The 15,026-nt window shown below is 48.9% G+C and overlaps 1 protein-coding gene across 5 annotated transcripts in view; it reads right to left on the minus strand.

The window, feature by feature from the left end:
• Positions 1 to 13,979, minus strand: part of LOC132381505 (glutaminyl-peptide cyclotransferase-like) — a 32,076-nt gene extending 18,097 nt beyond the window's left edge. Inside the window, exon 1 of one of the 5 annotated variants that reach the window (XM_059950954.1) lies at positions 13,194 to 13,979. In XM_059950954.1, coding sequence (XP_059806937.1) covers positions 13,194 to 13,379 — 186 coding nt within the window. In that variant the 5' untranslated portion in view covers positions 13,380 to 13,979. The remainder of the gene's footprint in view (positions 1 to 13,193) is intronic. The other 4 variants (XM_059950952.1, XM_059950953.1, XM_059950950.1 and 1 more) reach the window with 4 other exon arrangements.
• Between the last annotated feature and the right edge of the window lie 1,047 nt (positions 13,980 to 15,026).

Here is a 15,026-nt window from a genome sequence, read left to right on the forward strand (position 1 = left end):
GGGCCACCAACCTTTTATGCACCATGGACCGGTTTGATATTGACAATATTCTTGCGGTCCGGCCGACAGGGGTTGAGGGTGGGGGTGTTAATCACGACCGGAATATAGGTGATAAGTCAACTATAAGTGACTAATACACTCAATTTTGTTTCTAAAAGGGTTTATCTAATGAATTTAATATTAAACACACAGCACATATTTTCCTCCCATGAATATAGTGATAAGTCACTTATGTCAACAACATTATAACATTTTAAGTAACGTTTGGATATTAAACACACAGTGCATTATTTTCCTCGTATGAACATATAAAATCATTACAACACTCCAGTGAGAGGACAAGATAAGGGCCGGAGGTCCCCGTCCCGAGGCCGCGGAGAGAGCAGCCAACAAAAGTTTGGCTCGAGGGATGACTTTCAGTAGATCGCAGCGAGGTAGCTGCTCTGCTACTTACGAAAACCTGAGCCCAAATTGGGTCGTCTGCGAATATTTTAGCACCGGGTTCCCCACGAACATTCGGTGTGGTGAACAGGTTCAGAGACGGCACCCATCTGTCCGCGCTCCAGGCCGGTAGCAACGGCACTTCCCGCCAGCCGCGTGAGGCGACCGGTTACCCCAGGCCAACCAGTGATCCCTGGCGCGAGGGTATCACTGCGTTAGGGCGACCCGGTACCGGTACCGGTCTGGTGGTTGGGGTCACTGGGTTTAGTGTGGATAGGACTTTGAACTGCATCAGATTGATTATCAATTGCAAGAATGTGGCAAGTGCACGTGTGGCCGATTGATCGCACAGTGGAACCCCGACATGCGTTAGGCTCTCTCTTTTTGTGCAGGCTTCTGGGGGGGGGGGTGGTTTCAGCTCTCACACTGCAAGCTGCCCTGAACGTACCAGTACTGTGCAAAGTCTTTGGATTTTTTTATAAATATGTGGTTTCAGAGGGTGTGGCTTGCACAGAGCCCTGATCTCAACATCATTCAGGCTGTCTGGGATTACTCGGAGAGCCAGGAGCAAGCCAGACAGCCCGTCTGCTCCGGGCTTCATGTCTACAGACTCAATCCCTGTTTGCTTGCTTTTACTGTTGGCATGATTGCCGTTTCCCCCCACCCTTTGCACTATGGACGCTTGACTGTCGTATTTCTTTAAAAAAATTTTTTGGGTTTATTATTTTGTGGCTGCTCATAAGGAGACAAGCCTCAAGCTCGCATAATGTATACTTACTTTGATAATAAACGGACTTTGAACTGTGGCAAGTTCTCCAAGATGCCTGGAACAACCTACCACTGATTTCCTTACAAAACTGCACAACTTTGTACCCAAGAGAATTGATCTAGTTTTAAAGGCCAAGGGTGGTCACACCGAATTCGATTTGATTTGTGTTTATTTTACTCTTTACAGTACTTTTGATATTTGAAAACTTCTAATTTTGTTATTTTTGAAAGCAGCTTCACTTTACAGAATTCTTTCCCCCCTGTGCCTCAGACTTTTGCAGAGTACTACAGGTAACAGACTTGATGGCTGGCATGGGTAAATGGACCGAGTGGCCTGCAGCTGTGCTGACTAGATAGAATTCTACAGAACAGAAATGGGCCCTTTCACCCAACCTTGTCTACACTGACCATAATACCCATCCACACTAACCCCAACTGCCAACGTTAGACCCATAGCTTAAAGTCAAAGTCGTCTACACAAGTCTGTGTAAGTACAGGCACAATGAAAAACTTACTTTTACTAGCATCACAGGCACAGAGCTTCATACACCCAGTGGCCACTTTATTACGTACCCCTGAGGGTATGTTCTAGGTTCAAAGTGATGTGCGTTCACAGATGCTCTTCTGCACACCACTGTTGTAACACTTTGTTATTAGATTCTATCACCTTCAACCAGTTTGGCCATTCTCTGCTGATCTTTTCATTAACAAGGTGTGCTCACCCACAGAACTGCTGCTCACTGGATGTCTTTTCATTTTTTGCACCGTTCTCTGTAAACTCTAGAGACTGTCGTGCCTGAAAATCCCGGGAGATCAGCAATTTCTGAGATACTCAAACCACCCCGTCTGGCACCAACAATTAGTCCATGGTCACAGTCACAAAGATCACATTTCTTCCCGATTCTGATGTTTGGTCTAAACAACAACTGAACCTCTTGACCATGTCTGTATGTTTTAATGCCACGTGATTGGCTGATTGATATTTGCATTAACCATCAGGTGTGCAGTTGTACCTAATAAAGTGGCCACTGAGTATATTAGCAGCATTTATAAGAGAAAACATAAATTATATACAAATCAGAGCCAAATACAGACCATTTTATTGCAAACTGATCAAAGCAGTTCAAAGGTTAACTTTATTACCAAAGTATGTGTGCAGAATACAACTCTGAGATTAGTCTTCTCCAGATTGCCATGGAATTCAGAAAACCACAGAAGTAGTTAAAAGAAAGACATCAATCTCCCCCAAATGGAAAAAGAAACAAAAACTCACAAACCCCAAACTCCCCCAACCCCTTCCTCACACAGAAACTAACAGATCAGCCATATGGAGAAACAGCAAGAACATCAGACCCCAAACCCCCAGCCCGCCATCAGCAAGAAGAACGGACGGGAGACAGCATGGCAAAAAAAAACAGAACTAAAGGAGGCTAATATGAACACCTGAGCAATACACAAATCTCCGAACTTTGATAACGTCTCGGAGAGCATCGGGATCCATCAGCCTCCCCAAAAGCATTGGCACCCAGCGGCCCCCAGGGCCGCTGGCTCAGACCATACTGTTACACGTTCGGTAAACTTAATGTAGGTGATAAGTGGAGATATATCCCTACCTAAGGAGTCGCAAGGCACTCCTTCCCCCTGCAACGAGTGACACCTGCTTAGCACCACCTCCCCTCCCCGATCAGGGTCATGTGAAGCCACGGGAGCAGGTGGTGGATGGTCGTACGAGCAGCCGGTGCAGATCACAAGTCCTGGTTACGTGACCACTGACACCAGGCATACAATCTCTGAAGAGTATTGATACTGGCTGGGATCACCCGTCTTGTAAAGACACTGCCCAGAAGAAGACAATGGCAAACCACTTCTGCAGAAAAATTTGCCAACACAACAATCACGGTCATGATGACCATGATCGCCCACGTCATACAGCGTGGCGCATAATGATGATGTCATTATGAATAGGGTTGTGCCAGTTTGTTCAAGAATTAATTGGTCGAAGGGATGTAGGTCCTCTTCCCTCACCTTTCCTAACCAGGTTTCTGCTGAAATCTCTTTTAGACATTGTAGCAGTATCACCACGACTCATTCCAGATATTCATTGGCCATCCCTCAGATCCCATTCAAATTTCTCCCCTCTAACCTTAACCCTGCTCCCTCTAGTTCCAGACGATGCTGGCTTGGGAAAAGGATTTTGACCATCAATGCCCCTCACAATTTTATTACAACTATCAGTCACCCCTCAGTCTCCAGCACCCAGTGAGAACTGACCCATTCTCCAGCACCCAGTGAGAACTAACCCAGTCTGTGGCACCCAGTGAGAACTAAACCAGTCTCCGGCACCCAGTGAGAACTAACCCAGTCTCCGGCACCCAGTGAGAACTAAACCAGTCTCCGGCACCCAGTGAGAACTAACCCAGTCTCCGGCACCCAGTGAGAACTAACCCAGTCTCCGGCACCCAGTGAGAACTAACCCAGTCTCCGGCACCCAGTGAGAACTAACCCAGTCTCCGGCACCCAGTGAGAACTAACCCAGTCTGTAGCACCCAGTGAGAACTAACCCAGTCTCCGGCACCCAGTGAGAACTGACCCAGTCTGTAACACCCAGCATACATTCAGAGCATTTCATTCCCACAGATGCAGCGTTTCCAGGATTTTGTTTTATTTCAGATTTTCGGCAAATGCTGTCTTTTTTTCATCTATTCAAACAAAAAGCCTTTTTTTTTGTTTTATACAGCGTACATTTCTGTGCAAAAGACATAATCACATATAGAAGACCAAGGGTGCCTAAGACTTTTGCACAGTCCTGTATTTGTCAACGTGGAGTGGAGAGCGAGTTTTGTAAATCTGGCGGGAATAAAGGATGTTGGGAATGGTGAGGGTGGAGCGCCAAGGGAGGGGTGTGGGACAGGTGGCAGAGAAGGAGTGTCGGTTGTGAGGGGTGGCCCAGGTGCAGACACACCCAGCCCTGAGACACCAGGCAAGGTAATTTGATTCCAAGTAATTGGTTTATTGATCGTTACATAATGTCTCTCTGGTGCTTTCCGCTCCCTCCCCTCTCCCTTCCCCTTTCCCCAACCAGGATTCCCCTCTCCCTGCCCCCTTCCCACTCTCAGTCCACAACAGAGACCCAGATCAGAATCAGGTTTATCATCACTCACGTATGTCACGAAATTTGATTTTTTGTGGCAGCAGTACAGTGCAATACATAAAATTACCACAGTACCATGCAAAAGTCTTACATATATATGCCCAAGACTCTTGCACGGTACTGTACCTCTTACCTGTGGTTCCTTGCTGCAAAGTGAAGCCACAATGCAGAAAAACGGTCGCAATATCCTTCCCACAGATAAGGAGATAACGAGTCAAGTTTTAATTGGTCATATTTGCTGCTGCATTCTGTTCATAGACGGTGGAGCATGGTTGAAGATTTTGAAACACACGATAAAGGATTTTACTAAAAGTTATCAGTGTTCACATTCATACGTTTCTTTTGCAACAGGTTTCGGATTCATTTTAAAAATACCCCGTCACCAGTGTTCTGTTTTGCGACGTCAGAAGCAACTGGTTGAGTGGTGTCACAGCAACAACTGTGCGTTCAGCGTCAGTAAGACCAAACAACGACCGTGGACTTCAGAAAGGCTAGGACAAGGGACGCACACCAGTTCTACGTGCACGGGAGCCTTTCAGTCACTACGCGGCAACAACGGCTATGTACGCGGGAGCATTTCAGTTAATGCACGGCCTTGCACCCACAGGGCTTAGAGCGGACAGAGATGCTGACTATCGCTAATCAGACTGCAAATGTCAGTAAATCCCTTCACTAAAAATCCTCCCTAATAGTTTTCCCATCACTGTTGGAAGACTCACTGTCAAGTCAAGTCAAATCACTTTTATTGTTATTTCGACCATAACTGCTGGTACAGTACATAGTAACAACGAGACAACGTTTTTCAGGACCATGGTGTTACATGACACAGTACAAAAACTACACTGAACTATGTAAAAACACAGAAAAAAACTACACTAGACTACAAACCTACCCAGGACTGCATAAAGTGCACAAAACAGTGCAGGCATTACAATAAATAATAAACAGGACAATAGGGCAGTAAGGTGTCAGTCCAGGCTCTGGGTATTGAGGAGTCTGATAGCTTGGGGAAGAAGCTGTTACATAGTCTGGTCGTGAGAGCCCGAATGCTTTGGTGCCCTTTCGCAGACGGCGGGAGGGGTGCGTGGGGCCCTTCATCATGCTGCAATTCCCAGGGTTTTTATTATTAACGCACCACGTTGTAATTTGGAAAATGCAAACTCAACTGAATGCCCATTAATTTGAGTTACTGCAAACTTAATAGAATTTAACAATCTCTATGGGAAGGACAATAAAGGATGTTATTAGTCTAGAAAAGGTGCAGAAATTATTCATGAAGATCTTGCAGGAACTGGAGAGCTTGGGTTGCAAGGAGAAAATGGATAGGCTGGGACAGTTTTCCCTGGAGTACGGGAGGCCGGGAAGTGACCTTATTGAGCAGTGTGGATATGGTACGGGATGTGGTATGGTATGGTTCCCAGGGTACGGGAGTCCAAATCCAGAGAGCAGAGGTGAAAGGTCAAAGCTGAAAGATTCATGAGGGGCAACTTTCACATGCAGAGGGTGGAGGATATATGCAATAGACGAAGGTGCATAAGATCATAAGACATAGGAGCAGAATTAGGCCATTCAGCCCATCCAGTCCGCTCCACCATTCCATCCTGGCTGATTTATCGTCCCTCTCAACCCCTTTCTCTTGCCTTCTCCCCGAAACCTTTGACACCAGTGCTAACTGAGAACCTATCAAACTCCGCTTTAAATACATTTGGCTTCCACGGCCTTCTGCAGCAATGAATTCCACAGATTCACCACCCTCCGGCAAAAATTCCTCCTCACCTCTGTTCTAGAGGGACGTCCCTTTACTCTGAGGCTGTGTCCTCTGTTCTAGAGGGACGTCCCTTTACTCTGAGGCTGTGTCCTCTGGTCCTAGACTCCCCCACTATAGGAAACATCCTCTCTATCTGTGTCCTCTGGTCATAGACTCCCCCACTATAGGAAACATCCTCTCCACATCCACTCTATCTGTGTCCTCTGGTCCTAGACTCTCCCACTATAGGAAACATCCTCTCCACATCCACTCTATCTGTGTCCTCTGGTCCTAGACTCTCCCACTATAGGAAACATCCTCTCCACATCCACTCTATCTGTGTCCTCTGGTCCTGGACTCCCCCACTATAGGAAACATCCTCTCTATCTGTGTCCTCTGGTCCTAGACTCCCCCACTATAGGAAACATCCTCTCCACATCCACTCTATCTGTGTGCTCTGGTCCCAGACTCCCCCACTACAGGAAACATCCTCTCCACATCCACTCTATCTGTGTCCTCTGGTCCTAGACTCCCCCACTATAGGAAACATCCTCTCCACATCCACTCTATCTGTGTCCTCTGGTCCTAGACTCCCCCAATGTAGGAAACATCCTCTCCACATCCACTCTATCTGTCCCCTCTGGTCCTAGACTCCCCCACTGTAGGAAACATCCTCTCCACATCCACTCTATCTGTGCCCTCTGGTCCTAGACCCCCACCATAGGAAACATCCTCTCCACATCCACTCTATCTGTGCCCTCTGGTCCTAGACCCCCACTATAGGAAACATCCTCTCCACATCCACTCTATCTGTGTCCTCTGGTCCTAGACTCCCCCACTACAGGAAACATCCTCTCCACATCCACTCTATCTGTGTCCTCTGGTCCTAGACTCCCCCACTACAGGAAACATCCTCTCCACATCCACTCTATCTGTGTCCTCTGGTCCTAGACTCCCCCACCATAGGAAACATCCTCTCCACATCCACTCTATCTAGGTAGGTTTCAATGAGAACCCCCCCCCCACCCCAGTCTTCTAAACTCCAGCACCTACAGACCCAGAGCCATAAAATGCTCCTCATGCATTAACCCTTTCATTCCCAGAATCCTTCTTGTGAGCCTCCTCTGCCAGCACATCCTTTCTTATCCAAGGGGCCCAAAACTGCTCACAATCCTTCGAGTGAGGCCAACGCCTTGTGAAGCCTCGGCACTCAAAACATAAGAGACCTCCTTCCTCCATCACTGGTGCTGCCCTCATCCGCGTCTCCTCATTTCCCAGACTTCCGCGCTCATGCCCTCTTCCTGCCACCTTATCCGGGATAGAATTCCTCTTCTCCTCACCTAGCACCCCAAGAGCTTCCACATGCAACACACTGTTCTGCCATCGTCAATGGGATCCTACCATCAAACACATCTCTACCTCCTCCCTCCACAGGGATCGCTCTCTCCATGATTCCCCTGTCCAGTTCTCCCTCCCGACTCTTACCCCTGCGAGCGGCCCCCGGCCACTCACCTCCTCCCTCCCCTCCACTCAGCGTCTCAGACAGACCTTCCAGGTGAGGCATCACCTCGCCTGCGTCTCCGGTTCTCCCGATGCAGCCCCCTCCACGTTAGTGAGGCCCCTCGTAGACTGGGTGGGGTGGGAACGACAACTTTGTCGAGCTCCTCCACGCCATCGGCCAAAAGCAGAACCTCCCTGTGGCCAAACGTTTCAATTCCGATCCCCGTGCCGGGCGTGATCACCTCTTGTGCTGGCGAGAGACCTCCCTCAGGATGGAGGAGCAGCATTCCATGTTCTGCCTGGCAGCCTCCAACCTGATGGTAGGAACTCCCTCTTCCTCTGGCCTCCTCACCTATCACCTCCCCCTGGGTCCCCTCTCCTCTCCTACCAGACTCCTTTCTCTCCAGACCTTTACCATTCCCACCCGTCTTCCCCCATCACCTCCTCAATATTCCCCTTCCCTTCCCCCCCCCCGACCTTTCCATTCTGTCGTCTTCCCCTTCCTCTCCAGTCCTGAAGAAGGGTCTCGGCCTGAAACATCGACTGCCTATTCGTCTCTATGGACGCTGCCTGACCCGCCGAGTCTCTCCAGCATTTCGTGTTTGATTCACATCTTTGCTTTTCTTTCTTTCTAAATCTTTTTATTATTATTAGTAATATGGACAGAATACAAATGATATATTGATAAAGAAATTACCAACACACAAATTCCATTACATATGAAAAAAAACATAAACAATAGTTACAATATAAATGAGTTTACCAAGACATAAGCCATACAGTATATGTATGAACATGGTAAGTCTAAATATTTCATACTATATGATATAAAAAAACAGAAAAAAGAAAGGAAAAAATATATATATATAATGCAAAACTAGCTAATCTACTAATCTAATAACTAATATAGAAGAAAAAAAGAAGCAAAAGAGAGAAAAAAGAAACATTGGGAGAAGAAAAAGAAAGGGCTGTTTATAACATCTCACAAGAATAAATAATCATCAATGCCGTCACTTCCGGTCCTCTCAACATACATAAGCTAAAAGCTGGGAAATCAAATGGACTTGGAACAGGGTCATATTACATCATATGAAAATGTTGAATAAATGGTCTCCATAACTTTTCAAATTTAATAGAAGTCTCAAAAGTACCACTTCTAATTTTTTCCTAAATTTAAACATAACATAGTTTGAGAGAACCAATTAAATACAGTGGGAGGATTAATTTCCTTCCAATTCAACAATATAGATCTTTGCTTTTATATTCCAGTCCTCTCGAAATCAATGCTAACATTGAATTTGCCTTCCTCACCACCAACTCAACCTTTAAGGAAGCCTGCATGCAGTCTCCCAAGTCCCTCTACACTCGATAACCCCCCCCCCCCCCCAGTTTAGAACGTACTCCAGGTCTTCATTCTTCCTACTGAAGTGAATAACTGCAGGTCATTTTGCATGTGTCATTTCTTTGCCCTTACAAGGTTGAGACCGGTACGTGGGTAAGAGAGGTTTAGAGCAAAGGGTCTGTAACCCCTTTTATGCCTTGCACCTCTTGGGCGGCCCGGTGAAGCCTCTGGACCCCCCTCTCAGAACACTGCATTTAAATATATAAACTAAAACACGCAGGCTTGCCAAAGAAAACCGTTACACTGAAACAGTCATCAAAAGACCACTGTGGTTTGCTGCCGACACTCATAACTGGAGGAAGCGCTAAACTTCAGTTAGCGGTTAGTGAAAACAAAGATGAAATTTACTTCCCTTCCATGTTCTGATCGATAAGCTACAGAACCTGGATCTCTGTACCTCCCTTTGCAGTTAGATCCTCGACTTCCTAACCGGAAGACCACAATCTGTGCTGATTGGTGATAACATATCCTCCTCGCTGACGATCAACACTGGTGCACCTCAGGGGTGTGTGCTTAGCCCACTGCTCTACTCTCTGTATACACACGTCAATGTGACTAGGCACGGCTCAAACACCATCTATAAATTTGCTGACGATACAACCATTGTTGGTAGAATCTCAGGTGGTGACAGAGGGTGTACAGGAGTGAGATATACCAGCTAGATGAGTGGTGTCACAGCAACAACCTGGCACCCAACATCAGTAAGATGAAAGAGCTGGCGAAGGAACACATACCAATCCTTGTAGAGGGATCAGAAGTGGAGAGAGTGAGCAGTTTCATGTTCCTGGGTGTCAGGATCTCTGAGGATCTAACCTGGTCCCAACATATCGATGTAGTTACAAAGAAGGCAAGACAGCAGCTAGATTTCATTGCAAACTAAATTCTGTTCCAATTCCAACCTCACTCCTCCCGAACTCTCTGCTCCCTCCGCACCAATCCCAACCTCACTATAAAACCTGCTGATAAGGGGAGAGCTTACTTACTCCTTGATTATGACCCCACTAAGGAGCACCATACCATCACCAACCTTATCAGCTCTGGGGATCTCCCATCCACTGCCACCAACCTCATAGTTCCCACACCCCGCACTTCCCGTTTCTACCTCCTACCCAAGATCCACAAACCTGCCTGTCCAGGTAGACCCATCGTCTCAGCTTGCTCCTGCCCCACCGAACTCATTTCTGCATACTTTGACACTGTTTTATCCCCCCTTGTTCAATCTCTTCCCACCTATGTTCGTGACACTTCTCACCCTTTTAATTTTTTTCAATGGTTTTAAGTTCCCTAACCCTCACCACCTTATTTTCACCATGGACGTCCAGTCCCTATGTACCTCCATCCCCCACCCGGACGGTCTCAAAGCTCTCCGCTTCTTTTTGGATTCCAGACCTAACCAGTTCCCCTCTACCACCACTCTCCTACGTCTAGCCAAATTAGTTTTTACTCTCAATAATTTCTCCCACTTCCTCCAAACCAAGGGTGTAGCCATGGGCACCCGCTTTGGTCCCATTTATGTCTGCCTTTTTGTTGGCTTTGTGGAACAGTCCATGTTCCAAGTCTATACGTGTATCCATCCCCCTCTTTTCCTTCGCTACATCGACGACTGCATTGGTGCTGCCTCCTGCACGCATGCTGAGCTCGTTGACTTCATTAACTTTGCCTCCAACTTTCACCCTGCCCTCAAATTTACCTGGTCCATTTCCGACACCTCCCTCCCCTTTCTCGATCTTTCTGTCTCCACCTCGGGAGACGGCTTATTACTGATGTCTACTATAAGCCTACAGACTCTCACAGCTACCTGGACTATCCCACCCTGTCTCGTGCAAAAAGGCTATACTCTTCTCACAATTCCTCCGTCTCCACCGCATCTGCTCTCAGGATGAGGCTTTTCATTCCAGGACGAAGGAGATGTCTTCCTTTTTTACACAAAGGGGCTTCCCTTCTTCCACCATCAACTCTGCTCTCAAATTCATCTCTCCCATTTCCCGCACATCTGCCCTCACCCGATCCGCCCGCCACCCCACTCGGGATAGGGTTTCCCTTGTCCTCACCTACCACCCCACCAGCCTCCAGGTCTAACGTATAATTCTCCGTAACTTCCGCCACCTCCAACGGGATCCCACTACCAAACACATTTTTCCCTCCCTCTCCTTTCTGCTTTTCGCAGGGATCGCTCCCTACGCGACTCCCTTGTCCACTCGTCCCCCCCCACCCCTTCCCACCGATCTCCCTTCTGGCACTTATCCTTGTAAACGGAACAAGTGCTACACCTGCCCTTACACTTCCTCCTCACCACCATTCAGGGCCCCAGACAGTCCTTCCAGGTGAGGCGACACTTCACCTGTGAGTCGGCTGGTGTGGTATACTGCATCCGGTGCTCCCGGTGTGGCCTTTTATATATTGGTGAGACCCGACGCAGACTGGGAGACCGTTTCGCTGAGCACCTACGCTCGGTCCGCCAGAAAAAGCAGGATCTCCCAGTGGCCACACATTTTAATTCCACGTCCCATTCCCATTCTGATATGTCTATCCATGGCCTCCTCTATTGTCAAAATGAATCCAAACTCAGGTCGGAGGAACAACACCTTATATACCGGCTGGGTAGCCTCCAACCTGATGGCATGAACATTGACTTCTCTAACCAGTTAATGCCCCTCCTCCCCTTCTTACCCCATCCATGACATATTTAGTTGTTTGCCTGATCTCCATCTCCCTCTGGTGCTCCCCTCCCCTCCTTCTTTCTCCCTAGGCCTCCCGTCCCATGATCCTTCCCCTTCTCCAGCTCTGTATCACTTTCACCAATCACCTTTCCAGCTCTTAGCTTCATCCCACCCCCTCCGGTCTTCTCCTATCATTTCACATTTCCCCCTCCCCCCACTACTTTCAAATCTCTTACTATCTTTCCTTTCAGTTAGTCCTGATGAAGGGTCTCGGCCCGAAACGTCGACAGCGCTTCTTCCTATAGATGCTGCCTGGCCTGCTGTGTTCCACCAGCATTTTGTGTGTGTTGTGGCTAGATTTCGTTAGGAGTTTGAGAAAATTTGGTCTGTCAACAAATGTTCTACAGATGTACTGGGGAGGGCATTCTGACAGGCTGCGTCGTCATCTGGCATGGTGGGGGAGGCCTCTGCAGAGAGTTGTAAACTCAGTCAGCTCCATCACGGGCTCCAGCCTCCCCAGCATCCAGGATATCTTCAAGGAGTGATCCCTCAGAGAAGGCGACACCCATCATTAGGAACCCCCATCACCCAGGCCATGCCCTCTTCTCATTGCTACCGTCAGGGAGGAGGTACAGGAGCCTGAAGACACACACTCAACGATTCAGGAACAGCTTCTTCCCCTCTGCCATCAGGGAGGAGGTACAGGAGCCTGAAGACACACACTCAACGATTCAGGAACAGCTTCTTCCCCTCTGCCATCAGGGAGGAGGTACAGGAGCCTGAAGACACACACTCAACGATTCAGGAACAGCTTCTTCCCCTCTGCCATCAGGGAGGAGGTACAGGAGCCTGAAGACACACACTCAATGACTCAGGAACTGCTTCTTCCCTCTGCAATCAGATTTCTGAATGGGCATTGAACCCATGAACACAACCTCACTACTTTTATATATACACACACACATATATATATTCACATTTCTTTGTTGCACTGCTGCCACAAAGACAACATATTTCACGAAATACGCCGGTGATATTAAACCTGATTCTGAGGTTTTCACGGGCCCCCCGAGGGGGGTGAACCCGAGACCCCGCTCTGGAGCGGTGTGGGTCAAATGCAGGCAGAACGGACTAGTTTATCTGAGAATCTGGGCTGCCGGGGTGTCGCCGAGTGGGGCCGAAAAGCCCGCCTCTCTAAACTGCAGCAGAAACACTGCCGAACTAAAATCTCAGCGAGGTTTGTTTTCAAACTACTAACCCTCAATCCCGATTGGACCGTAGCAAACGCACGTTCAGCATCGAACCGAGACAATCCCCAATAATTTTTTAAACACATATTTTAAAAAAAAATCATTTTAAACTAATCAACCCAGTAAAGAAAAAAGAAGCGCTCTCTCACAACAGGGAGGCGAAGGTGGCTCTGTTGCAATCGGAGCCACACTGTAGCGACTCGGTGCCACACTGTAGCGACTCGGTGCCACACTGTAGCGACTCGGTGCTTCATCGCGTGTGGGAGCCACGTACCTTCCGCCGGTTCCAATCCGCCGGTCTCGGGTCGGGCTTCATTTCACCTCCAAGCAGCCCCAGGATGGTGCAGAGGATGGCGAAGGCGAATGAAGCCGAGAGCAGGATGGCCACCCACGGTAGCCTGGCCACCCCGCAGCGCTTCTCGGGGCGAGGGGCGCGGGAACTCCGCGCTGACTTGGACATGACGGCGGCAAGCGATCACATCTTGGCACACCGGACACGCTCGTCCTACGGGCCCCCCCACAACTCAGCGGCCGACGCCGGAAGATGACTCTTCGGAGTGGGTGTACCTTCCCAATAAAGGTCCGCCCCTTAGCTGGCTGCCGGGTCGCACAGAATCTCTCCGGTTATTTGCAGGCTGGAGTCCCGAGGGTTGAAATAAGCTCTTCTTTATGACTTGCCGTCGCTGCTGGGGTTGACAGGGACGAGGACATCTGCGGGTGCTGGACACACACAGGCCGGCCGAGCTCAGCGAAGGGTCTCGGCCCCAAACCTTGGCCGATTTACTCTCGCCGAGCTCGGCGGCAGTTTATGTTCTGTCCCCCAAAGCAGGGGCCCAGCGTTCTGCGGGCCATCCCCTGGATTCGCTGCGTCTTGCCCCTGCGTCTGCCCCAAGTTACGTGCGGGTCACAACAGCCCTCTGCTGGGGGTAAGCAAGGCGCCCGATTTTAATGCAGATTCGCCACAGGGATCGTCTAAATCATGCTGACCCGCTGCAAGGGGGTTTCATTTATTTCCTTTCTCTGGCCCACAGTTTTCCGTCCCTTCCCGAGATAAGACCGCCTTCAGGGCGGAGAAACTCCTCTAGCGTCTGGGTGGCTTCGGGGCAGGAATATGATTTTCTCCTCCCGGTAAAAAAAAATTCCCACCCCCTCCCTTCTTCCTCTATCCCCCACACTGGCCTCTTCCCTCTTCTCACCTCGCCCTGGGTGCCCTCCCCCTTCCCTTTCGCCTATGGTCCCCTCTCCTCTCCTATCAGATTACCTCCTCTCGAGTCCCACCCACCAAGCTTCACCTATCACCTTCTTTCCCCCCCCCAACCCTTATTATTCTGGCGTCCTCCCCTCCCTTCTCAGTCCTGATGAAGGGTCTCGGCCCGAAACATCGACGGTTCACTCTTTTCCGTCGATGCTGCCCGGCCTGCTGAGTTCCTCCAGCATTTTGTGTGTGTTGCTTTGCAATGATTCCTCCTGTCCCTTAATCGCTTACACGCAAGTGGCCATTCGGCCCACTCTGGGAGCCTCGTCCCGTTTTGCCACATTTTCCCTCTCACAGACCCATCAGCTAACTCCCCGGTTTCTCCCGCACAAAGGGGCACGTTACAGCCGCCAATTCATCTTTGGGGACATGGGAGGAAACCAGAGCAGCCGGGGAAAGCCTCAGGGTCACTGGGAGAACATGCAAACTCCACACTGACAGGATCGAGCCTCGGTGGCTGGGCCTGTGAGGCAGCAATACTATCTCGTAGGCATGGGAGGAATACGGTGTGCACCGACAGACGACCGAACCCAGGAGCAGAGGAATGACAGGTTGAGACAGTAACAAGAGTTTATTCATAGGAAATCCAACTGAACTTCTGTGGTTTGACTGAGCAAGACTACAAGCCGAATCATTCTTGATTGGGAGTCTGTTCCAAACAATCACGGTACACTGCAAACCCGGGCCCGTCACAATGAGAGTAAACAGAAAGCACAAGGGTTTAACGGCTGATGGCGCATGACACAAGATGCCAGAGGAACTCAGCGGGTCACGTAGTATCTATGGAGGGGATTAAACAGCCAATGTTTCAGGTCAAAACCCTTCATCAGGACTGGAAATAACATAATATAA

This window comes from Hypanus sabinus, chromosome 26 (assembly GCF_030144855.1).
Source record: "Hypanus sabinus isolate sHypSab1 chromosome 26, sHypSab1.hap1, whole genome shotgun sequence".
Lineage (NCBI taxonomy): Eukaryota > Metazoa > Chordata > Chondrichthyes > Myliobatiformes > Dasyatidae > Hypanus > Hypanus sabinus.